This window comes from Macaca mulatta, chromosome 10 (genome assembly GCF_049350105.2).
Source record: "Macaca mulatta isolate MMU2019108-1 chromosome 10, T2T-MMU8v2.0, whole genome shotgun sequence".
Taxonomy (NCBI): Eukaryota; Metazoa; Chordata; class Mammalia; order Primates; family Cercopithecidae; genus Macaca; species Macaca mulatta.
The window spans coordinates 81,419,798-81,443,785 of NC_133415.1; the positions used below are offsets into that span (position 1 = coordinate 81,419,798).

General features: G+C 48.9%; 2 protein-coding genes, 1 long non-coding RNA gene and 5 other non-coding genes across 13 annotated transcripts in view; 2 read left to right on the forward strand and 6 right to left on the reverse strand.

Annotated features, from left to right (window-relative positions):
* Positions 1 to 769: 769 nt before the first annotated feature.
* IDH3B (isocitrate dehydrogenase (NAD(+)) 3 non-catalytic subunit beta) lies at positions 770 to 6,784 on the forward strand. Of its 5 annotated transcripts, none has more exons than XR_013398741.1 (13): positions 770 to 833; positions 981 to 1,061; positions 1,227 to 1,325; positions 1,419 to 1,539; positions 4,192 to 4,252; positions 4,332 to 4,464; positions 4,571 to 4,704; positions 4,796 to 4,898; positions 4,987 to 5,133; positions 5,387 to 5,481; positions 5,596 to 5,656; positions 5,764 to 6,556; positions 6,657 to 6,784. XR_013398741.1 is itself a non-coding variant. In XM_028827414.2 (12 exons), the coding sequence occupies exons 1-12, from the start codon at positions 798 to 800 to the stop codon at positions 5,785 to 5,787; spliced, it is 1,095 nt and encodes a 364-aa protein (XP_028683247.1). In that variant the 5' UTR covers positions 770 to 797; the 3' UTR covers positions 5,788 to 6,784. The 5 variants fall into 5 exon arrangements, 3 of the variants coding, with proteins under 3 accessions (XP_028683247.1, XP_015004840.1, NP_001253016.1); XR_003719784.2 differs by having other exon boundaries at positions 6,346 to 6,556; XM_028827414.2 differs by having other exon boundaries at positions 5,764 to 6,784.
* Position 6,785: 1 nt separating this feature from the next.
* On the reverse strand, positions 6,786 to 12,494 carry NOP56 (NOP56 ribonucleoprotein). Of its 2 annotated transcripts, none has more exons than XM_015149408.3 (12): positions 12,463 to 12,494; positions 12,195 to 12,284; positions 11,732 to 11,846; positions 10,562 to 10,723; positions 10,191 to 10,389; positions 9,682 to 9,869; positions 9,448 to 9,599; positions 9,165 to 9,265; positions 8,650 to 8,798; positions 8,302 to 8,423; positions 7,978 to 8,115; positions 6,786 to 7,250 (listed from the first exon to the last, which is right to left on the reverse strand). In XM_015149408.3, the coding sequence occupies exons 1-12, from the start codon at positions 12,463 to 12,465 to the stop codon at positions 6,885 to 6,887; spliced, it is 1,785 nt and encodes a 594-aa protein (XP_015004894.1). In that variant the 5' UTR covers positions 12,466 to 12,494; the 3' UTR covers positions 6,786 to 6,884. The 2 variants fall into 2 exon arrangements, with proteins under 2 accessions (XP_015004894.1, XP_015004896.1); XM_015149410.3 differs by having other exon boundaries at positions 6,786 to 7,823.
* On the reverse strand, positions 8,186 to 8,258 carry LOC114670669 (small nucleolar RNA SNORD57). Its single transcript, XR_003720365.1, has one exon. It is a non-coding gene; the product is annotated as a small nucleolar RNA SNORD57 (small nucleolar RNA).
* Positions 8,503 to 8,573, reverse strand: LOC114670670 (small nucleolar RNA SNORD56). Its single transcript, XR_003720366.1, has one exon. It is a non-coding gene; the product is annotated as a small nucleolar RNA SNORD56 (small nucleolar RNA).
* Positions 9,017 to 9,102, reverse strand: LOC114670689 (small nucleolar RNA SNORD86). Its single transcript, XR_003720385.1, has one exon. It is a non-coding gene; the product is annotated as a small nucleolar RNA SNORD86 (small nucleolar RNA).
* LOC114670676 (small nucleolar RNA SNORA51) lies at positions 9,940 to 10,071 on the reverse strand. The gene has a single exon (XR_003720372.1). It is a non-coding gene; the product is annotated as a small nucleolar RNA SNORA51 (small nucleolar RNA).
* LOC114670692 (small nucleolar RNA SNORD110) lies at positions 10,852 to 10,926 on the reverse strand. The gene has a single exon (XR_003720388.1). It is a non-coding gene; the product is annotated as a small nucleolar RNA SNORD110 (small nucleolar RNA).
* Positions 12,495 to 12,604: 110 nt separating the features above from the next.
* Positions 12,605 to 23,988, forward strand: part of LOC144332051 (uncharacterized) — a 44,718-nt gene continuing 33,334 nt past the window's right edge. The window contains exon 1 of the long non-coding RNA XR_013399765.1: positions 12,605 to 12,752. This is a non-coding gene — a long non-coding RNA (uncharacterized LOC144332051). The remainder of the gene's footprint in view (positions 12,753 to 23,988) is intronic.

Below are 23,988 nucleotides of genomic sequence, written 5' to 3' on the forward strand. Positions count from 1 at the left end.
ACAGCTTCCACCTCCTGGGCTTAAGTGATCCTCCCACCTCCGCCTCCTAAGTAGCTGGGACTACAGGTGTGTCACCACGCCTGGCTAATTTTTAAATTTTTTGTAGAGTCGAGGTCTCCCTATGTTGTCCAAACTATTTTTATTTTTTATGATTGTTACTTTAAGGATCACTCTGAAATTCCCTTTAGTCACACTTACACGCTTGATCTCATTTCTGGCACTAGTTATGGGCCTGTCCTGGGGAGTTCAAGTCCGGGACACACTATTAGGGAAATAACTGTCACAGCAAAGAAAAAGACCCTTTAAGAAAAAAACTACGAGGCAACGGGTAATACAGAGGTACTGGGCACTCTCGGAGACTGGCGGAGAAACCCCACACACACCTCCCATGGCTGTACTGTGTTCCTCCAGAGCCTGACATACAGGTATTCGGTGAGTACTGGTTAAAAGAATAACAAACGCATTGACACAATTTTAACAGCTTCCCAAGGATTTTCTCTCAATCTCTTGTTAAGCTCAGCTCCTCGTCTGATAAACATGACGTTACATTTCCCCCCCAATGTTATTTTGAAGTTTCCACGTAGATTAAATATGGCGACTGAAAATAAATCAAGAGACAAAGTGCTCGCGCATCCCATGACCTCCCCACCGGCAAGAAAGAGGAGAAACAGGCGTGAGCAAGCAGCGCTTCTTGGCGCAGAGTGAGAAGTACCAGGCACTCAGCACAGGCCGGAAGTCGGGGTAGAGGGCCGCGCCAGCTTCAGGCGTCACTTCTCACGCGACTTTCTGCGGGAAACATGGCGGCACTGAGCGGTGTCCGCTGGCTGACCCGAGTGAGCGCCCAGGACATGTGGGGCAGGGGCGGGCAAGGGAGCGGAGACTTTGTCCTAGGGTTTCCTAAACAGGGCAAAGTCAACTGTGGTGTTCGGGGTCTGGATGTCTGAAATCTGACCTTACAGGCTTGTGTGTCCCTGTTGTAGGCGTTGGTCTCCGCCGGGAACCCTGGGGCATGGAGAGGTCTGAGTACCTCGGCCGCGGCGCACGCTGCATCGCGGAGCCAGGTATGCATGAATCTGGCTGGGGTCTCGCTCACGACCCTGCCCCTTCCTTGCTGCTCCCTCCCCGGCTTTTCTCCATCCTTCCCGGGTCTCCCTACTTCCCTACTCCCGGGATCCCTTCTCCCGCCCCAGCTCTATCTTTGCTTCTCCCTTCTTCCCCCAATTAAGGCCGAGGACGTGAGGGTGGAGGGCTCCTTTCCCGTGACCATGCTTCCGGGAGACGGTGTGGGACCTGAGCTGATGCACGCCGTCAAGGAGGTGTTCAAGGTGAGTGGCCTCGGGAATCAGACAGTAGAGGACAGTAGTGGGTTGGAAAGGACTTGGCCTTGACTGTGATGTTTTGGGAACCTGTCTCTGAAGGCTGCCGCTGTCCCAGTGGAATTCCAGGAGCACCACCTGAGTGAGGTGCAGAATATGGCATCTGAGGAGAAGCTGGAGCAGGTGCTGAGTTCCATGAAGGAGAATAAAGTGGCCATCATTGGTATGTGTGCCCTCTTGCCACTTGTCCATGTGCCATTTAAAATCAAATGATCAAATGTTTATTAAGCCCTTCTCCCCACATGGTATGCAATTATATTAACTCTCCAGGGCAACCACCGCTGGTATTTGGACATTTGTTCTTTCCCATTGGGAACCCAGGAGTTAAGAGATCATGTCAGCTGTCTATGCAGAAAAGTTCCAGGGGTTCTGAGTCTGTCCTGAGGCTACATCAACTGTCATCAAATCTTGTTCATTGCGTTTCTGGAATACCACTTCTAGCTGCCCCTTCTCTTCTCTTCTCTTTCTTTTCATTTGTTTTCTTTCCCTCCCTTCCTCCCACTTTTCTTCCCTTCCCTTCCCCTCTTCCCTTCTTCCCCTCTCCCCCTCTCTCCCTCTCTCTTTCTCTCTTTCTTTTTTTTTTTTTGAGTCAGAGTCTCACTCTGTTGCTCAGGCTGGAGTGCAGTGGTGTGATCTCTGCTCACTGCAACCTCCCCATCTCCAGTTCAAGTGATTCTCCTGCTTCAGCCTCCTGAGTAGCTGGGACTACAGGTGTGCATCACCATACCCAGCTAATTTTTGTATTTGTTTTGTTTTGTTTAAGACAGAGTCTTGCTCTGTCGCCCAGGCTGGAGTGCAATGTCGCCATCTTGGCTCACTGCAACCTCTGCCTCCCGAGTTCAAGCGATTCTTCTGCCTCAGCCTCCTGAGTAGCTGGCTGGTATTACAGGAGTGTGCCACCACGCCTGACTAATTTTTGTATTTTTAGTAGAGGTGGGGTTTCACCATGTTGGTCGGGCTGGTCTTGAACTCCTGACCTTGTGATCTGCCCGCCTTGGCCTCCCAAAGTGCTGGGATTACAAGCGTGAGCCACCATGCCCAGGCTAATTTTTGAATTTTTAGTAGAGGCAGGGTTTTATCATGTTGGCCAGGCAGGTCTCGAACTCTTGACCTCAAGTGATCCACCCACCTCAGCATTCCAAAGTGCTGGGATTATAGGCATGAGTCACCCTGCCTAGCTGCCCCTTTTCTTTTGTCTTCCATGCTTTAATCTCCTCATTTGAATTTTTTGGCTTCTAGTTCTGCCCCTACAGTTCATCTTCCATATCTCTTTTCTTGGAAAGAACAGCCTGACTTTTCCAGGTCAGCCTTACCATAGGAAAGTCAGTACTTTATAAGTTGGCCCTTAACTTTTCTGCCTTGGTGCCACAACTCTTGTTCTGTGCTTCAATCACACTAGATTGTGTGTTAGATGCCAAATATGTACTACCTGACTTATACTGTTCCCTGTACCCAGAACATTCTTTCTTTGAAGCTACCTGTTAGAGTCCTTCTCACTCATTCACTGTATTAGTTTCCCATAGCTGCCATAACACACTACCATGAACCTGGTGGCTTATCGTAACAGAAATGTATTCTCTCACAGTACTGGAGGCCGTAAGTCTGAAATTAAGGTGTTGGCAGGGCCCTGCTCCCTCTGAAGGTTTAGGGGAGAATTCTTTCTTTCCTCTTCTGGTGGCTCCTGCTGTTTTTTGACTAGTAGATGCATCACCCCAGTATCTGTGGTTTTCTTCCTTCTCTATCTCTGTATCATTTTTCTCCTTAAATATTTATCACTGGATTTAGGGCCAACCCTCATCCAGGACGATTTTTTCTCAAGATCCTTAACTTAGTTACATCTGCAAAGCCTCTTTTCCCAAATAAGGTCACATATATAGGTTCTGGGGCTCACGGCATGGACAGTCATTTCGGGGATCACTGTTGAGCCCATTGTGCTCACATAACTTAAGGTATGACTGAAGTGCTAGCTCTTCTGTGCTATATCCTGATATTACTGGAGAGGATTTCCTCTTTGTGTTGCTATGCAAGTTTCCCATGGTATTTATCATGTCTTTCATATTATCTGTCTTTCCCAGTGTACCGTTTGCTTCTCGAGGGCAGGAGTTGTATGGTTTTAGTTGCTATCCTTATTGCCTGACATGTAATTGACATTCATCAGTAGTTGTTGGATTAAAAAATGTCAAATAAGGAGAAGGCACAGAAACATCTAAAAGATCACAGATCTGCTAGCATTGTTTTTCAACTTCTTATTAAACCCAGGCTCTTTTTTGATAAATAGAAAAAAATCCATTCTCCATTTTGAAGTTTCAGCCTAAATTAAATATGTTGACTAAAAATAAAGCATTAAGGCTGGGGCGGGTGGATCACTTGAGGTCAGGAGTTCGAGACCAGCCTGGCCAATATGGTGAGACCCCCGCCTCTACTAAAAATACAAAAAGTTAGCCAGGTGTGGTGGCACATGCCTGTAATCCCAGCTACTGGGGCAGCTGAGGCAGGAGAATTGCTTGAACTTGGGAGGTGGAGGTTGCAGTGAGCCCAGATAGCGCCACTGCACTCTAGGCGACAGAGTGAGACCCTGTCTCTCTCCCCCCCCCCCCCCCCCCACACACACACAGCAATAGATGAAATGTTTCTGGCTGTAACCACATTATTCTCTTTTGTCCCTTGCCCCCAGCAACAATTTAAAAATTACTGATTTGGGAATGGGAGATGGGAGTCTGGGTTACATTATGTTTCTAAGGGGGTTAGACACTGGTCTGGGTTCCCTTGGGCTTGGCCAGTGCCTGACACTCCTTTTCCCACTTTGTTTACACAGGAAAGATTCATACCCCGATGGAGTATAAGGGGGAGCTAGCCTCCTATGATATGCGGCTGAGGTAGGTGGTCTGGGTGGGGCGAATGGTCGAGAGGTGTCAGGGCACCAGGAGCGGAGCTGATGGCCCTGCCCACCCTCAGGCGTAAGTTGGACTTGTTTGCCAACGTAGTCCATGTGAAGTCACTTCCTGGGTATATGACTCGGCACAACAATCTAGACCTGGTGATCATTCGAGAGCAGACCGAAGGGGAGTACAGCTCTCTGGAACATGAGGTGAGGCCCCAGAAACTGGGGAAGGGCAAGGATGAAGGTGGGAGAGAGGTGGAGCTCCTTGTTTCCCTTCCCAGTGTCACCTAGCTGCTGCTGTCTTCTTACCCAGAGTGCAAGGGGTGTGATTGAGTGTTTGAAGATTGTCACACGAGCCAAGTCTCAGCGGATTGCAAAGTTCGCCTTTGACTATGCCACCAAGAAAGGACGGAGCAAGGTCACTGCTGTCCACAAGGCCAACATCATGTGAGGGACATGGCTTTGTGTAGGATGGGTTCCTGGGAAGGTAGCCCCTGTACTTTCTCGGCTGATTCTGTCCCCTTTGGCCCATGGACAGGAAACTTGGGGATGGGTTGTTCCTGCAGTGCTGCGAGGAAGTTGCTGAACTGTACCCCAAAATCAAATTTGAGACAATGATCATAGACAACTGCTGCATGCAGGTGAGGCCTCCCCACATCTCCACTCACGGGGCGGAGGAGGAGGGTGGGGAGTGGAATTTACTTCATGCCTACACCTTTCATCCTCTAGCTGGTGCAGAATCCTTACCAGTTTGATGTGCTCGTGATGCCCAATCTCTATGGGAACATTATTGACAATCTGGCTGCTGGCCTGGTTGGGGGAGCTGGTGTGGTCCCTGGTGAGAGCTATAGTGCAGAATATGCAGTCTTTGAGACGGTGAGTGAGGCTGCTTTCTCCTTCGGCCCTTCCTACGTGCCCTTTCTCTGACCTCAAGTCTGCCATTTCTCCCCCATCCCAGTGTCTCCACTTCCTAAGTGATCTTAGCCTGTTCTTCCCCCACGCTGCCCACCATGCCTCTTTTCAGTGACCCTGGCCTGACCTTCCCCTCCCATAATGTCCTTTTCCAACCTAAGCCTCTGTGTACCCCTCCTGGCTCCTCCCAGTGTCTAGCCTGCCCCTCTTTCCACAGGGTGCCCGGCACCCATTTGCCCAGGCAGTGGGCAGGAATATAGCCAATCCCACAGCCATGCTGCTGTCGGCTTCCAACATGTTGCGGCATCTCAAGTAGGTCACGGGAGGCTGTGGGCAGTGGTTGGGTGTTGTGAGGAGGAGGCCGGTGGGGAAATCAGTGGGAGGTGTCTTGGGGGAGTCACAGTTTCTTCCTGTCCATATCCACAGTCTTGAGTATCACTCCAACATGATTGCAGATGCAGTGAAGAAGGTGATCAAAGTTGGCAAGGTGAGTTTAGAAGAGTAGTGCTGGCTTCAGGGTTTAGAGTAGTTCTGGGGTCAGCACCTCGGTACTACTCTCTGGGGAACCTGAATGGGGGTCTCTTTTTCCCCCAGGTTCCCAGAACATCTGCTCCCTGACATCCCTGCATCCCTCTCAGGGCTGTTCTTCACCTCCCTTCTCTTGGCTGTTTCATCCTCTTGATCTCTTTTGCCTCTTAGATCCCATCTGCTGTTCCCTCTTTCCTGCTCCATCCACTGCCCTTTTCATGGGCCATCTGAATGCAGAACTTGCAGCTCTCCTTGGGGGTGGAACAGCAAGGGATACAGGCAGGCTGAAGCATCAGCTTCACCTTCACACCCATCTCCTTTCCGCTGCGATTCTTTCCTTCCACCTGGTCTTGTCTCTATTTCTTCCAAGGAAGGTAGCCACATTGCGCCTCTGATCTGCATTTCCCATCATCTTTGCCTGCTCAGCCTCCTGTCCTGCTCTGGCTGCAGCACAGCTAATAGTGGCTTAAGAGGAGTGGGCAGGTCCATGTGCTTCCCAACCTGGCTCCTCCTTCCATTCCTGTGCATTGCCTCTTTTTTCTGGCTGTCACGCATTCTTGGATTCCATTTCCTCAATCACATTGCCCTATCTCCCTTCATGGGCTCTCTTTTCTCCCTCCCCACGGCTGTTGCCGGTGGTGGCTGTAGGTGCGGACTCGAGACATGGGCGGCTACAGCACCACAACCGACTTCATCAAGTCTGTCATCGGTCACCTGCACCCCCATGGGAGCTAGAGCCCTTTATTTCTTCCAGCCTTGCAAGGACCACACTCCCCATACCCTTCAGTGCAGTGCACCAGGGAAGAGACCTTGTGCCTCTAGGCAGTGGACCATGGTCACCTTGCTGGGTAGAGCCTAGGTTGTCCTGGCCCGCTTCCTTAGGGGAGACTGTTGGGTGGTGATGGGAATTGTTAGGCTGGAACCCAGGCCACATGGATGATGATGATTCTCCCCCACAGGTTCGAACCTCTGACATGGGTGGCTATGCTACTTGCCATGACTTCACTGAGGCTGTCATTGCTGCCTTGCCCCACCCATAGGCCTTGTCCATACTCATGTAAGGTGTCCAATAAAGAACATGAACCAACTTTTGTGAATTTGTTTTTATTGGGGAACAGGGCACAGGGTGGAAGATGTCACCTTGGGCTATGGTATGTCCCACCTCCCAGAGAATGTCCATTTGCATTCTAATCTTCCTGGGATGCTTTATGGAACTTTTTCTTCTTCTTGGAGCTGCTCTTGCCAGCTGCCTCTTCAGGCCCACTGCTGACTGGCTCCTCTTTGGAAAATTTCCTCTTTTTCTTGGAGCCACTTCTGTGGCCTGCCTCTTCGGGGTCATTAACTGTTTCCTCCTTGGGTGAAGACTTCTTCCTCTTGGGAAGACTGGTGCTGCCAGCGGTCTCTTCAAGATCACTACTCATCAACTCCTCCTTGGAAAAAGATTTCTTTTTCTTGGGTTTGGAGAAAGGGATAGATGGGTCTTCCATTCCATTCTCCTGAGGAACCTCCTGGGGCTTTTGCTTTTTCTTCTTTTTGGGTTTTTCACTCGTCTCCTAAAGGGAAGGACAGGGGAACAGGCTGTGAGAACAGTGCCATCACACACACCCCCATTACATCTTCAGCAATTAAGTAGCCAAAGCAGGGAAAACTGTGTAGTTACTGACATTGCCCAGTGTTTCTGGCATAGTTTAATTGTGTGGGTATTAACTTTAGAGATCCATCCCAAAGACTGTCCCAAATTAGAAGGAAAACATGTAATAAGAAATTACCTCAGCCCATTAAAAAAAAACCTAAAGAAACACCCACCATGCTGGTCACAACAGAACCCTCATGCCAAGTTCCAGACAGGGCCCTGAAACACTGTTTAAGAAACTGGGTGCTAAATGAGAATCTCAGGGAGAATGATTGCAGTTTAGCACATTGGGGACCTCCCTGCCCCCATCCCCACTGTGAAACACTACCACCTCCGGACACACGTCTGAGAATAAGCAGAGCAGGAATTTACACTACCCCAGGTTGAGGACTCCTGGGAAGCAGCCGAGGACAGAACACACATGCCCAGGGAACAGGTGTGAGCTACAACCAGCTCTCTGGGCTCTTGAGCAAGTTCAGCACCTATATCCTTCCTATAGAATCAAGAGGTAGTTTTAGATGTTTCAGGTCCTTGTTTCAGTCCAAAAGCCTGGACTCAAGACCATGACTTGATGCAGCACATCCTTTATTCTGCTGTTGAAAATCCTACAACCTAGGATCTCTGCCAGGGTCATGCTGCCTACTGACCTCACACTCCTCTGGAGTACTACTGCTGTTTTCTGAAGATGCGAGGGCAAGTGCAGCCAGCCGTTTCTTTTCCTTCTTTAAGCGTTTCTTCTCCTGTTTCTCCAGCTTCCTAGTAATCTCAGCAGCCGCTTCCTCCGCCTGGTCAAAGAAAAGTGCTAAAAGGGCCTGAAGGCCTTTGGTGCTCTGAGGACTCCTTTCTGGCGTTATTGGATCAGGCTCATTAAATCAGTTTTTTTTGCCTCCACTCTACGAGGTCAGGCTCAGACAGTTCATCACCTCCAACAGCTAGCTATGCCTCTCCACACCCAGCAAAGCCCAACTAACCTGAACCATTGCTTCCTTCATGACATCCAGATTCTTTCGTGGTATCTCTCCAGTCTCATAGAAGGACAGTCGCTCTTCAACTTGTTCTCGAAGCTTCTCCCCAAATACACTCGTGGGCACCTCTGGATGTGCGTGAGTAACAAAGCCTGTCAGCCCAAAGAGAAAAACTACCCCCACCCTGTGTTCCCTCTGCCCTCAGCTTCACTCAGACCCAGAGTCTCAACACTCACTAGGTGAACTGCTGTTGACGAAAAATATTGCCATCATCGTGGAAGCTATGGTTGTGAGCCTCCCCACCCACCCAGCTAGCCAGCCCCTTCTCACAACTGCCAGCCCCCCCACCCATACCAGAGAAGCAATCGATTCGTGAGGCAATACTGCATTTGTTTGCCAGGTATCGGGAGATGCGGCCTTTGTTCTTGGCAGCTGCTCGGCCAATGAAGGTGGAGTGGAAAATGAGTCCATATTTTGGTGTGTTACCCCTTGTCTTCAGGGCTCTGAGAGAATATTCAGTGGAGAGTTTAAGATCAGAAATTTCAACCCCATTAGCCAAGGCAGCTCAGCTCCTCCCCTCCTCTCACCCCCAAGTCCTGAGTGAGCCTCAGGCCAGATTGGATCTCTACCCCAATGCATGCCAACCCATAGCTCCCAGAGGCAGAGGGAAGGCATCCGATGTCGCTGACCTGGAGACTTGGTCCCTTTGCTGGGCCCTGGGAATCACTCAGACACCAGGACTGGCCATCACCCCCATAGCAGAGGCCTGTATAGGTCAGGGAGCCCTGGTCAGCCATCACCGTGATCCCCCAACAAGCAGTGGGCACCAGAAGTGGCACCTGATTGTGGGCAGGTGCCCTCACTGGTACCTGAACAGGGCCTTTTCAGCCCCAAGGATCTGCACTGTGGATGCTGGATACTTGGCCAGGTTGGTGAGGCTGCCAGCATGTGCGATGAGACGTGCACCTACCTGGAAAGAGTCAAGGAAGCAGTCAGAGAAACGAACTGCTAACCTGCCAGTTGCATGACAGCCCTGCTCCCCACCTCCCCATCAAGCACAACTAGGGAAGACATAGTGGGTGAAGAAATACAGCAGTGCAGGTGCACATGGCAACAGTCCTTATTCTCCCATTTTTGTGTCCCATGACGCACCGCTTCCCCAATTAGGGCTGACAGGCTGGGGGCTACTTGGCTCATCTTGGAGCGCAGGTAAGTGTGTAGGCTCTGGCGGTACTCAGATAAAGACACCACACGACTGGAGAAGCTCTCGATGTTTATCAAGTCAATGGCAGATATGTCCATGCCTAGGAAAAACCAAGTGTGAATGCAGGAGGCCAGATACTCAGAGCCCCATACCTTATGCAGGCTGCCAGGCTCTGCACTGACCCATGGAGGACCGTGAGGCATCCAGAATAGCCTTAGCCTTGGCCCCATCCATTGTCAGCTCCTCCAGCTTCTCCAGCTTTTCCTCATTCAGTTCCCTTCGGTTTCCAATAAACTGGGCAAGACGGCAGTATGTGGCATTGTCGTTGATGATCTTCACCAGCTCCGGAAAGTGATACCCATACCACTCCCTGCAAAGAGCCACAGTCACTCCCTGGCCCAGCTGCTTCATCAAAAACCATAGAGCTACAAATCTTCATTCTATGTTCCCCCATTCACAATACAGACCAGGCACAGGGCCTGAGCTGAGGTGTATATAGGGTAGGTTTACTCTACCTCCTCTTTCTATACAGTCAGTGTAAGAACACAGCCTGTGGTAAGCACCAGGAGGCCTAGACCCAGCCCCAGTCCACATAGTTCTACCCACAGGATGGTCAGTCCTCATCAAGACTCAAAATTAGCTAAACTACAGACCAAAGGCTCCAGTATTATGGGTGGCCCCTGCACTTTACCTGACACGCATAGAGAAGGTATTGATGTCCTTATCCAGCTGGTCCAGGAGGCTAATGGACTGGATGATCATATTGTCCACTCGGTTCACATTAAACTTAACTTTGGCACGGGAATAGCTGTGTCCCAGCCCCAGCTGTGCTTTACAAGCTGACAGATCAGTCAGACCCTTCACCAGATTGTGGAAGTGCAGACGAACTCCTAAGAAGAGGGCAGGACGGTGAGCAACAAGGGGCTCTGAGCTAGCTCCCGCACCCATGGGCACCAGCCAAGTCCAAGGCCTTCCCAGAAGTCATAACAAGCACCCACGTTTCCAGAACCTCCTCCCCGAAAATGTCAAGGATAACATGAATATAACAGATGATGGTCTCACCTCGCAGGATCTCAGCTATGACGCCTCCAGTCTGGCAGTTGTACCCTAACTCCTCCTGTATTGCAGCACCAATCTTGGGATCCCCAACTCCCAAGAGTACTTTCTTCTTTTTGGATGGCAGGTGGGTCTCCAAGAGCAGGCGGAGGTCCTCATGAACAACCCCTCAGAGGAAAGAACACAGTTCCCACTCACAGGCTGAAGGATGATCAATTCTAACATCTCCTCAGCTGATTACCCTGCTTCCACGGAGCATGCTGGGATGGCATACCTAGACCCCTCCCCATCAGGCATTGCTCAGAGACATGGAGACATCAGTGACTGCACTCAGGGGATTGACAGATTTGATTCGCAAGTCATCACTGCAAAGCCTGGCCCAGCCATGGGAACAACTGCACTCAGGTCTGATAGCACAATCGTGCAATAAATAATAGCTTGTAACACACCCTTGAGTATTTAGTAGAATTTGCCTTTAGTAGAATTAACCTTTTTTTCTTAGCCTGTGTTTATCCAACCGCCCTTTCCAAGCAAATAGCAGAAAACTAGACACCTGATTGTGTTTAGGCAAAAAACTCAGGCACAGGTAGGTGTTAAGCCAACCCCCTTTAAGAAACCCCCTTTGTCAAGCCGGGCACGGTGGCTCGCGCCTGTAATCTCAGCACTTTGGGAGGCCGAGGCGGGGGATCACGAGATCAGGAGATCGAGACCATCCTGGCCAACATGGTGAAACCCCGTCTCTATTAAAAACACAAAATTAGCCGGGTGTGGTGGCTGGCACACGCCTGTAATCCCCGTTACTCGGGAGGTTGAGGCAGAAGAATCGCGTGAACCAGGGAGGCGGAGGTTGCAGTCAGCCCAGATCGTGCCACTGCACTCCAGCCTGGAGGGCAGAGACTCTGTCTCAAAAAATAAATAATCTGTCACTACAGTGCCCACAAGGAAACGTAACACACATCCCACATCATCTGCTTTCAACAGTTTGGTCCATCACAGTTCCCAGATCTTGAGCTCTGTGAAGACAATTATTTCAAATTACACAGTTATGTCTCAAATACTGCCTCACACCTATCAGACTCACAGCCGGCCAAGGACGGCAAATACTATCACAAGCTGCCCGAGAGGATACCAGAAGGAACCACATCTCCCTGTGATACTTGGTGGTGGCCGACTCACCTTCAGACACGGCGTTCGCATTTTCCAAGGCAACCTGGGACGAGGCAAAGGGACAAAAGGCCACCAGACGAACGATGTTGTGGAATTTGCCCAAGTTGAGCACGGACTCCTCCACCTAGCGGGGGAGAAAGAGGCTGAGTGGTTTCCTTCCCTCCCTCCTGCCTCTGCGGCGCAGTAAAGCAGCGGTTCTCAGCCTTGGAAGCTCTTAAAATATGCTGACAGCGGGACCCCACAACCCAGCTTCTGCTTTAATCGTTCCGGCGCGGGGTCCGGGAGGCTTATTTCTAACTGCTAGAGCGATTCTTCCCATGAGTCAAGGTAAAGACCCCCGGATCTAGAGCTTTCCAGGCCCGCCCCCCGCCCCGAACCTCTCGGCCGGCCACGTGGGAGCGCGCGCTGCATGCTGGGACCTGCGCGGTGAGGGTCTGCGAGGCCGCCTGAGGAGCCCATGGATCTCACCCACCTGCGGCTGCAGCAGACTGATCTCCTCCACTTCCTTCAGTGCCAGCAGCGCGTAGCCGACCGCATGCTCAAATAGCACGTGCAACAGCACCTGGAACGGGAGCCGGGGCGCTAGCGTCAGCTCAACCTCCGCGTCTGCCGGAACCCGCTCCGAGAGCAGGCGCAGGCCCAGGCCCAGGCCCAGGCCCAGGCCCAGGCTCTGTCTGAAGCGCGAACCCAGACCGAAGCCCCCACCTTCGCGTCGCCCGCGCCCCACAACCACTCCTCACCATGGCGCCTGCTCCCGGGTTCGGCTCGCAATGCGGCTAGCGCGCTCCGGCGCGCGGAACCAGGCTCCAGAGGCCCCGCCCCCGCCCCGCAGACCAATCGGAGGCCGGGGACGACACCATCTCCCGGCCTTTAGAGGGGCCGCCCGGGGTGGTATCGCCCGGAGCGCGGGCTGGGTGGCGCCGAGCGCGGGCGAGCAGGCCTTCTCTGGCCTCTGCAGCTGCGTGGGCGGGCGCGGTTGCCGGGGACGCGCGGCCCGGAGTCGGGCCTTGCTGGCAGCGAAAAGACATGGGTAGGCCCTTTCGGTATAATAGTCCAGTTCCAGATGTTCTTGTCATATAAGTTGCGGGCAGCAGAGATGGGTGAAGTCGGGGTGGGAGGCTCCGCGTAGGGCACGGCGTCCATCCCAGAGACCGCTGCCTAGCCGGCTGCCCGCTGCGCCCGTGGCCTCGGGCCCCAGACCCTGCGCCCCAAGTCCCCGGGACCCATCCGTTCCCGTCCCCTACTCGGGGACGAGCCTCCCCAGCGCTGGGTGGGCCGTGCATCCTTTCCTCCCACCCGGAACGGGAGCGTTTCCTTGCGCGCTTTGGCGCAGACCCTGCTGGGAACGTGGCTTGCGCAGCTTTCTTCGTACTACTAATTTTATTTATTATTTTTTAAAATGACGGTGTCAGGCAGTGACGTGCGAAAGAAAGACGCTCCAACGTCCTCCTAGGCCAGTTTCTTGTTGCTGTGCTGCACGGGACCCAGCTTCTTTTGCTGGCCACGTGTTGCTCCTCCGCTTGAGCGGCCCTGAATTCTGGGCACCGGCGAGCGCCAAGTGAATCGGAGCTCCTTCCCTGTCCTCGAGGGCGTCTTTTGGGCTCTCAGGCGACTATTTAGAAATGAGTTTTGCTTTAATAATTAATATTAACGTTATAAATCCAAAACCTAGTTATGCTTAAGTAGCATATCCCCTGATATATTTTAAAGAGTCATTCGAAGGGGATTTTTAAAAATGCTGTATAGCTATAAACTACATTTATACATTTAATTGTTATTTTGTTAATCGATTGAGTTACTTGACAAAATCCAAGTACATAGTTCACTCACAAATCTAATATGTCAAACCTAAAAAATATGGCCGGTAAATCTTACTCACATAATTTTAATATAGTTTACAGATGTGGTTGAATTCTGTTACACATGTCGACTTAACGAATCTGAATCGTTATTCCATTTAACATTTTAAAATGGAATTGCAAAATTAATCCATACATTAGCATGTTGAATTATTTTTACCGTCATCAATACATAAAATTAGACGATTCCAAAATGTAATGGAAAATATTAATGCTAAGACTTCAATTTACTTCGTTATTTCTGTCCTTAATCCTGAATTTTCCTGGGATTACAGGTGCTTATTCACTAAACCAGGGGCTTTCAAGCAAGAAGTCAGAATGCATTAATGGACAGCATTTTAAAAAAGTAGGATTGGGTGGGCTATAATCCAGCACTTCAGGAGGCCGAGGCAGGCGGATCACTTGCAGTCAGGAGTTCGAGACCAGCCTGGCCAACATGGTGAAACCCCGTCTCTACCAAAAAATAAAAAAATTAGCGGGACGTGGTGGCACATGCCTGTAATCCCAGCTACTCGGGAGGCTGAGGAAGGAGAATCGCTTGAACCCGGGAGGCGGAGGTTGCAATGAGCTGGGATCCTGCCACTGAACTCCAGCCTGGGCAACAGAGCGAGGCTCTGTCTCCTAAAAAAAAAAAAAAAAAAAAGGATTAAAGCGAGTAGAAATAAGTATGTTGCATAGAGTAAGGTGCTGTTCATTGTAAAACTTTTGTCTCAGCTCTACATACATATATAGAAATATGTACACAAATATTTTTCATATATACACATATATGTACCTATATAAACACTTTTTTGTGTTAAGTCAGAATATAAAAAACCTGAGGGTCAATCAGTGAGCCAAAAGGTAAACAGTCGTACTCTGGAAAAATTTGGGTCCTCTGGTTACAAAGGAGCTGCCATGAAGTAGTTTGCTGACTTAAAGAGATGGCTGAAGAAAAGTGCTTCTGCTGATGAGATAACCAATGCTTGTGATCAGATAGGGATGTGGTATGAATACTAAAAGGATTCCTTCGGTTTTCTCATCTCCATCCCTTCAATAAAATATTTCACCCATACTTGTAATCTGACTCCAGTGCAATAACACAGGACTCCTGTTATCCTTGACACTGTTATCCAGTTATCCAGTGGGCATCTCTGCAACCTGTGGTGGAATAGACCATCTTTGCCTTCCCCTTGGACTGTTTGCTGGGTGCACTGCTCCTGTCTAGGCTCAGGTCTTCATCACCAAAGTAGACTTTTTACAAAACCTTTGGTTTCCCCTTAAAGGTACTTTCTACTGCCAGAATGATCTTTCTAAGGTAGAATATCCAATCAGGTGCTATTTGTGGGTGCTCACAGTGGCGCAAAGTGTCACCTATGGTAGTTTCCAAAAATGGCCAAGATAGACGTGTGGGTGAAGCCATCCTGTTGTCCCAGTCCCTGTCACCATCTGAGTGCAGGCATGTAAGACCCCAAACAAGACCAGCAGAACCATCTGCATCCTGTCTACCCTGATTGTGACACGTAGTACATTGTGGTTTGAAGCCACTAAATGTAGGGGTGATTTGTTAAGCAGCAGTAAATTTGAATCAGCTCACCTGGGTTCAAGCCCCAGCTCTGCCAGTACTTACAATGTGATCTTAATCGCTGAATCTTCCTGCGCTTTCATTTCCTTTGCAGAATGAAGGTTGCAGTTTCTTTCATCCCTGTAACAAACATTTATTGAAGATCTCTGGTGGGCCAGGTGTGACAATGGTGTGGTACCTGGCATGTAGTGGGAGCTCAAAAAATATTAGTGATCTTTCATCTTGCTGTTTTGTCCTTTAATCAATAAATAGCACAACAAAATGTATCACCTGTTTGCAGTTGAGTCTCAGTTCTCTGCAATTATCACCTTGCATAGAAGCTACCAAAACCTCATTTAAAAAATTTTTTTAGGACAGGGTATCCTGTAGCCCAGGCTGGAATGCAGTGGCACGATCTTTGCTCATTGCAGCCTTGATTTCCTGGGCTCAAGTGATCATCCTGCCTCAGCCTCCCAAGTAGCTGGGACTACAGGCGTACACCCCCATGCCAGACTAACTTTTGTAGAGAGAGGATTTCGCCATGTTGCCCAGGCTGATGTCAAACTCCTGGGCTTGAGCTATCTGCCTCCTCGGCCTCCCCAAATGCTGGGTTATAGGTGTGAGCCACCATGCCTGGCCTGTACATCTCTTTTTCTTTTTGAGACGGAGTCTTGCTCTGTCCCCCAGGCTGGAGTGCAGTGGCGCAACTCGGCTCACTGCAAGCTCCGCCTCCTGGGTTCATGTCATTCTCCTGCCTCAGCTTCCCGAGTAGCTGGGACTACAGGTGCCCGCCACCACACCTGGCTAATTTTTTTTGTATTTTTAGTAGACACGGGGTTTCACCATGTTAGCCAGGATGGTCTTGATCTCCTGACCTTGTGATCCACCCGCCTCGGCCTCCTGAAGTGCTGGAATTACAGGCGTGAGCCACCATGCTGGCCCCATCTCTTTTTAACACTCCCGCTTACCCTGATTCATTTCTAATACTTCATCCATTAACTGACAGAGGTAGACACATAATCTCCAAACACAGTTCAGCTTCACACAGTGAAACAGTTACATAATTCTGTTTTTGCAACTTCAGTGGCAGTAGATGGACACTTCTGTCACTCTGATTAAATGTTCTTGGAAACTGGAAAATTCTCTCATTGTGTAAATTTGCCAATTTTTGGTATCTCAGTCTTTTCTGCGATCATCAGTACAACAGTCTTGTTAAGAGTTGTCTTTCTTTGGCTCTTTTCAAAGTGGCCGAAGTGTCCCGATCCAGACCCCAAGAGAGTATTCTTGGATCTCAGGCAAGAAAGAATTCAGGGTGAGTCTATAAAGAGAAAGGAAGTTTATTAAGAAAGTAGAGGAATAAAAGAATGGCTACTCCATAGACAGCAGCCCCGAGGGCTGCTGGTTGACCATATTTATGGTTATTTCTTGATGATAATGCTAAACAAGGGGTGGATTATTCATGCCTCCCCTATTTAGACCAGATAGGGTAACTTCCTGACGTTGCCATGGCGTTTGTAAACTTTTATGGGGCTGACAGGAGTGTAGCAGTAAGGACGACCTGTTCTCTCTCATCGCCATCTTGGTTTTGGTGGGTTTGGCCGGTTTCTTTACTGAAACGTGTTTTATCAGCAAGGTCTTTATGATCTGTATCTTGTGCTGACCTCCTGTCTCTTCCTGTGACTTAGAATGCCTAAACTGTCTGGGAATGCAGCCCAGTAGGTCTCAGCCTCATTTTACCCAGCCCCTATTTAAGATGGAGTTGCTCTGGTTCAAACGCGTGTGATAATGAACACATTCTCATAGCCCTAGATTCAGGGAAAAGGGGACGATGTCTCAAGTCTTTGTGCTCAGGCTCTAGTGCTATGTCCTGGGAGCCATTAATCTCTGCTGTAACCTGGCTGCTTTTGGGCTGGCCCCTTAGGCCTGTGACTCTGTCCTGTGAGATACGCTGCCCAGCCAGTTGCTTAAAGTCTCTGCAGGTCTCTAGTGGTTTCATGCTGTTTGGCATCGGTGGATTCTCTCACTGAGGCATGCATGACCTTTGAGATTACCTGCCTGCCGCATAATGGGGACTAGACTCATTAAGAGCGGGGACTTGATCCTAGCTCTTGCCTCACCAATGCTGTGCTGGGTTTCCTGTGCTGTACTGACCACCACATTGGGTCGAGTGTGGGACCTCTTATTTTTTTTTTTTCTTTTTTCTGTTTTTTTTTGAGACAGAGTCTTGCTCTGTCACCCAGGCTGCAGTGCGATGGCAGCATCCTGGCTCACTACAACCTCCACCTCCTGGGTTCAAGTGATTCTCCTGCCTCAGCCTCCTGAGTAGCTGGGATTACAGGCCTCTACCACTGCGCCTGGCTAATTTTTGTATTTTTAGTAGAGACGGGGTTTTGCCATATTGGCCAGGCTGGTTTCAAACTCCTGACCTCAGGTGATCTGCCCACCTTGGCCTCCCAAAGTGCTGGGATTACACGCGTGAGCCACCGTGCCTGACCAGACCTCTATTTTTAAAAATTTTTATTTTGCTGTTATTTTATTTTATTTTTGAGTCACCCAGGCTGGAGTGCAGTGGCATGATATTGGTTCACTGCAACTTCCACCTTCTGAGTTCAAGTGATTCTTCTGCCTCAGCCTCCCAAGTAGCTGGAATTACAGGTGTGTGCTAACACCCCCAGCTAATTTTTTTTTTTTTTTTTTTTGAGATGGAGTTTTCCTCTTGTTGTCCAGGCTGGAGTGCAATGGTGCAGTCTTGGCTCACTGCAACCTCCGCCTCCCAGGCTCAAGCGATTATTCTGCCGCAGCCTCCCAAGTAGCTGGGATTACAGTCTTGCACCACCATGCCCGGCTAATTTTGTGTTTTTAGTAGAGACGAGTTTTCTCTATGTTGGTCAGGCTGGTCTCGAACTCCCAATCTCAGGTGATCCACCTGCCTTGGCCTCCCAAAGTGCTGTGATTATAGGCACGAGCCACCGGGCTAATTTTCGTATTTTTAGTAGAGACGGGGTTTCACTATGTTGGCCAGGCTGGTCTCAAACTCCTGACCCCAAGTGATCTACCCGCCGTGGCCTCCCAAAGTGTTGGGATTACAGGCATGAGCCACTGTGCCCAGTCAAGTGTGGGACCTCTATAGCAGGGGCCGGCAAACTATCAGCCATGGGCCATATCTGGCCTGTGGCTTGTTTGGTAGTGCCAATTAGCAAAAAACGATTTTTACATTTTAAAGGGTTGTTTAAAAAAAAAAAAAAAGCCGGGCGCAGTGGCTTACGCCTGTACTCCCAGCACTTTGGGAGACTGAGGTGGGCAGATCACGAGCTCAGGAGCTCGAGACCAGCCTGACCAACATGGTGAAACCCAGTCTCTACTAAAACTACAAAAATCAGCCAGGTGTGGTGATGCACGCCTGTAATCCCAGCTACTCAGGAGGCTGAGGCAGGAGAATAACTTGAACCCGGGAGGTGGAGGTTGCAGTGAGCCGAGATCACGCCACTGCACTCCAGCCTGGGCGACAGAGAGAGGCTGTATCTCAATTAAAAAAAAAAAAAAAAGACAGAGACTAACAAAATCCAAAATACTAAAAAAGATTGCTGGTCCGGGTTCTTGAGGCATGGAGCTTCATCTGTGCCACGGTCAGGGGAGCAGGAAGACAGGAAGAAACAGACATGGCACTTGTAGACGTAAGAAACGCACTTAAATTAAAAAGAAATGCAAATGACTCATTAGCAAATTAGGCACAGCCGAAGACAGTTTAGTGAACCGGAAGAGAGAGCCAAATAATTTATCTTGAATGCAACATGGAGCAATTGGGGTCTCACTCTGTCACCCAGGTTGGAGTGTAGTGGAGCCAGGATAGCTCACTACAGCCACTAACTCCTGGGCTCGAGCAATCCTCCCATGTCAGACTCCCCAAAGTGCTGGGACTGTAGGCGTGAACCAGGTATCTTTAAATGATGAGGTACAGAAGTAAAAGTTCTGCCAAGTTCCTGCCATTATGGAGTTTATGTTCTAGTGGCTTCAGAAAGTCACATCAGTGTGTAGTGCATCCGGAGTCCACAGTGTAGGGAATGTTGTGCTGTCTCAAAGAGGCCCTCAGTAAGAGGGGACAGTTGAGCAGAGATCTTAAGGGAGCAAGGGAGGAGCTTAAGGCGCAAGGGTGGAGATCTGGGAGAGTAAAGAGAACAATGGTAATACGGTCGAGTATCCTTAATCTGAAAATCTGACATCCAAAATACTCTAAAATCTGAAACTTTTTTTTTTTTTTTTTTTTTTTTTTTTGACACAGAGTCTTTCGTGCTGTAGCCCAGGCTGGAGTGCAGTGGTGCCATTTTGGCTCATGCAAGCTCTGCCTCCCAGGTTCAAGCGATTCGCCTGTCCCAGCCTCCAGAGTAGCTGGGATTACAGGCACCCGCCACCATGCCTGGCTAATTTTTATCTTTTATTTTTAGTAGAGATGGGGTTTCACCATATTGGTTGGGCTGGTCTCAAACTCCTGACCTAAGGTGATCCACTCGCCTTGGCCTCCCAAAGTGCTGGGATTACAGGTGTGAGCCACAGTGCCCGTCCCTAAAATCTGAAACTTTCTGAGGGCTGACATGCTCAAAGGAAATGTTTATTGGAACTTCTCAGATTTTGGATTTTCTTTTATTTTTTATTTATTTTTTTGAAACAGGGTCTCACTCTGTCATCCAGGCTGAAGTGCAGTGGTGCGATCACAGCTCACTACAGCCTTGACCTCCTGGGCTCAAGCGATCCTCCCACCTCAGCCTCCCGAGTAGCTGAAACTACAGACGTGCACCACCATGCCTGGCTAATTTTTTTTGTAGACACAGGGTTTTGCCATGTTGTCCCGGCTGGTCTTGAACTGTTGAGTTCAAGTATTTTCCTGCCTTGGTCTCCCAAAGTGGGATTACAGATGTGAGCCACCGTTCCTGGTTTATGTTTTAAAAATTTCTTATTTTTACCATCCTGGCTAACACGGTGAAACCCCGTCTCTACTAAAAAATACAAAAATCTAGCCGGGCGAGGTGGCGGGCGCCTGTAGTCCCAGCTGCTCGGGAGGCTGAGGCAGGAGAATGGCGTAAACCCGGGAGGCGGAGCTTGCAGTGAGCTGAGATCCGGCCACTGCAGTCCAGCCTGGGCAACAGAGCAAGACTCCGTCTCAAAAAAAAAAAAAAAAAAAATTTCTTATTTTTAATTTTTGTGGGTACATAGTATGTGTATATATTTATGGAGTACATGAGATATTTTGATACCAGCTTGCAGTTTGTAATAATCATATCAGGGTAAATGTCTCAATCTCCCTAGTAGCTGGGATTACAGGCACTGGCACCACACCAGCTAATTTTTGTATTTTTAGTAGAGACAGGGTTTCACTGTGTTGGCCAGGCTAGTCTCAAACTCCTGACCTCGTGATCTGCCCACCTCAGCCTCTCAAAGTGCTGGGATTACAGCTGTGAGCCACTGCTCCTGGCTGATTTTTGTATTTTTAGTAGAGATGGGGTTCACCATGTTGGCCAGCCTGGTCTCAAACTCCTGACCTCAAGCATCTATCCTTTGTGTTACAGACAATTCAATTATACTCTGTTATTTTAAATTGTACAATTAAATTATTGTTGACTGTAGTCACCCTATTGTGCTCTTTAGATCTTATTCATCTAACTATATTTTTGGACCTATTGAGTATCCCCACTTTCCCCACTGCACTACCCTTCCTAGCCTTTGATAACCATCATTCCACTCTCTATCTCCATCAGTTCAATTGTTTTAATTTTAGCTCCCATAAATAAGTAAGAACATGTGAAGTTTGTCTTTCTGCGCCTGGCTTATTTCACTTAATGACCTCCAGTTCCATCCTGGTCTTTGCAAATGGCAGGATCTTATTTCTTTATTTTTATTTTTTGAGATGAAGTCTCACTCTGTTGCCCAGGCTGGAGTGCAGTGGCGCGATCTCAGCTCACTGCAGCCTCCACCTCCCGGGTTCAAGTGATTCTTCTGCCTCAACCTCCTGGGTAGCTGGGACTACAGGTGGGCACCACCACACCTGACTAATTTTTGTCTTTTCAGTAGAGACAGGATTTCACCATATTGGCCAGGCTGGTCTCGAACTCCTGACCTCGTGATCCCCCCGCCTCAGCCTCTTCATGTGCTGGGATTACAGGTGTGAGCCACCACGCCTGGCCAACAGGATTTTTTTTTTTTTTTTATTTTTGAGATGGTGTTTCGCTCTTGTCACCCAGGCTGGAGTACAATGGTGTGATCTCAGCTCACTGCAACCTCCACCTCCTGGGTTCATGTGATTCTCCTGCCTCAGCCTCCAGAGTAGCTGGGATTACAGGTGTGTGCCACCATGCCCAGCTAATTTTTGTATTATTAGTAGAGACGGGGTTTTACCGTGTTGGCCAGGCTGGTCTCGAACTCCTGACCTCAGGTGATCCTCCTGCCTTGGCCTCTCAAAGTATTGGGATTACAGGCATGAGCCACTGCACCCGGCCAGGATCTTATTTTTTATGGCTGAATAGTACTCCATTTTGTATACATACCACGTTTTCTTTATTGATTGATTCTGTTGATGGACACTTAGGTTGCTTCCAAATCTTGGCTATTGTGAACAGAGCTGCAATAAACATGGGAGTGCAGATATCTTTTTGATATGTTGATTTCCTTTCTTTTGGGTAAATACCCAGTAGCGGGATTCTTGGATCATATGGTGGTCCTATTTTTAGTTTTTGAGGAACCTCCAAACTGTTCTCCACACTGTTTGTACTAATTTACATTCTCGTCAGCAGTATGTGAGCGTTCCCTTTTCTCCACATCCTTGCGAGCATTTGTTAGTGCCTGTCTTTTGGATAAAAGCCGTTTTAGCTGGGGTAGGCTGATATCTCATTGTCGTTTTGATTTGCATTTCTCTGATGATCAATGATGTTGAACACCTTTTCATACACCTGTGCCATTTGTATGTCTTTTTCTTTTTTTTTTTTTAAATGGAGTCTCCCTCTGTTGCCCAGGCTGGAGTGCAGTGGTGTCATCTTGGCTCACTGAACTCCCGCCTCCCGGGTTCAAGCGATTCTCCTGCCTCAGCCTCCCGAGTAACTGGGACTACAGGCGTGTGCCATCAGGCCCAGCTAATTTTTGTATTTATTTATTTTTTTTCTGAGACAGAGTCTTGGTCTGTCACCCAGGCTGGAGTGCAGTGGCGCCATCTTGGCTCACTGCAGCCTCCACCTCCCGGGTTCAGCCTCCCGAGTAGCTGGGATTACAGGCACCGGCACCACACCAGCTAATTTTTGTATTTTTAGTAGAGACAGGGTTTCACTGTGTTGGCCAGGCTAGTCTCAAACTCCTGACCTCGTGATCTGCCCACCTCAGCCTCTCAAAGTGCTGGGATTACAGCTGTGAGCCACCGCTCCTGGCTGATTTTTGTATTTTTAGTAGAGATGGGGTTCACCATGTTGGCCAGCCTGGTCTCAAACTCCTGACCTCAGGTGATCTGCCTGCCTTGGCCTCCTAAAGTGATAGGATTACAGGCATGAGCCACCACGCCCGGCCTGTATATCTTATTTTGAGAAATGTGTATTCAGATCTTTTGCCTATTTTTTAATTGGATTATTATGTTTTTTTCCTTAAAGAGTTGTTTGAGTTCCTTATATGTTGTAGATTTTGGATTTTTGAATTAGGGATGCTCAAACTGGTAAGTATTATGCAAATATTCTAAAATCTGAAAAAGAATTCGAAATCCAAAACACTTCTGGTTCCAAGCATTTTGGATAAGGGATACTCAACCTGTACTAACCTGTGACCTCTGACTTCAGAGACTTTGCAATCCTGGGAGACTGAATATAATCAGGTGCTAAGATGCAGTTGTATGCAAGCTGACTGGAAGACAATTTGGCCCAGTGTTCCTGAGGTAGACTTCATAGCAAGAAGGGATTTAGGTATTCATAGAAGAGTGTGTAGGTCATTTAGAGATGGAGGATGGAAAGATAGTGGCAGTAAAAGCCAGAAACAAGAGAAGAACCTGCTAGAGGTGTAAAATGCAACCTGGTCAGTAGTTGGACAAAAGACTGAAGGATCTAGAATGTAAGAAACCTTGAATGAAAGTCAGGATGAGTGGTTTGGGTCTGATAAGACTCTTGCTTTTCCATTAAGCAGTGTTTGGAGATTCATTTGGAGGGGATGTGCAGGACAAATTGCCCACAGGGCTCTCACTGAGCAAATGTACTGCGGGGACAGCAGGGCTGAGTGGGAGCCATGAGTTTCCCAGATGTGCTCCAGGTTCCACCTTAAAGCCAGGTGGCACATGGGGCCTATTTCTTTTTCTCTGTCCATAAGACTATTCGCCCATTGGGAAGAACCATACAGTATATCATCTGACCTTTTTCATTTAGATCAGCCTATGGCTAACTATGTCATGTTGGTGTACATTAGCCCAGGGTTTTTACTCTGGCGACACTGATGGGGACCTATGAAAGTGGAATGTGCTATTTAAATTTCAGTGCCAGGCCATGCATGGTGGCTCACGCCTGTAATCCCAGCACTTTGGGAGGCCGAGGTGGGTGGATCACTTGAGGTCAGGAGTTCAAGACCAGCCTAGCCAACATGGTGACACCCCATCTCTACTGAAAATACAAAAATTAGCCGGGCGTGGTGGTGGGTGCCTGTAATCCCAGCTACTTGGGAGGCTGAGGCAGGAGAATCGCTTGAACCTGGGAGTTGGAGGCTGCAGTGAGCCAAGATCACTCCATTGTACTCCAACCTAGGCGACAGCGAGATTCCATCTCAAAAATACATAAATAAATAAACAAATTAATTAATTAATTCAGTGCCTTGGGAGAGCTTCGGGAAAGGAAATTGCATGAAACTACCACAAG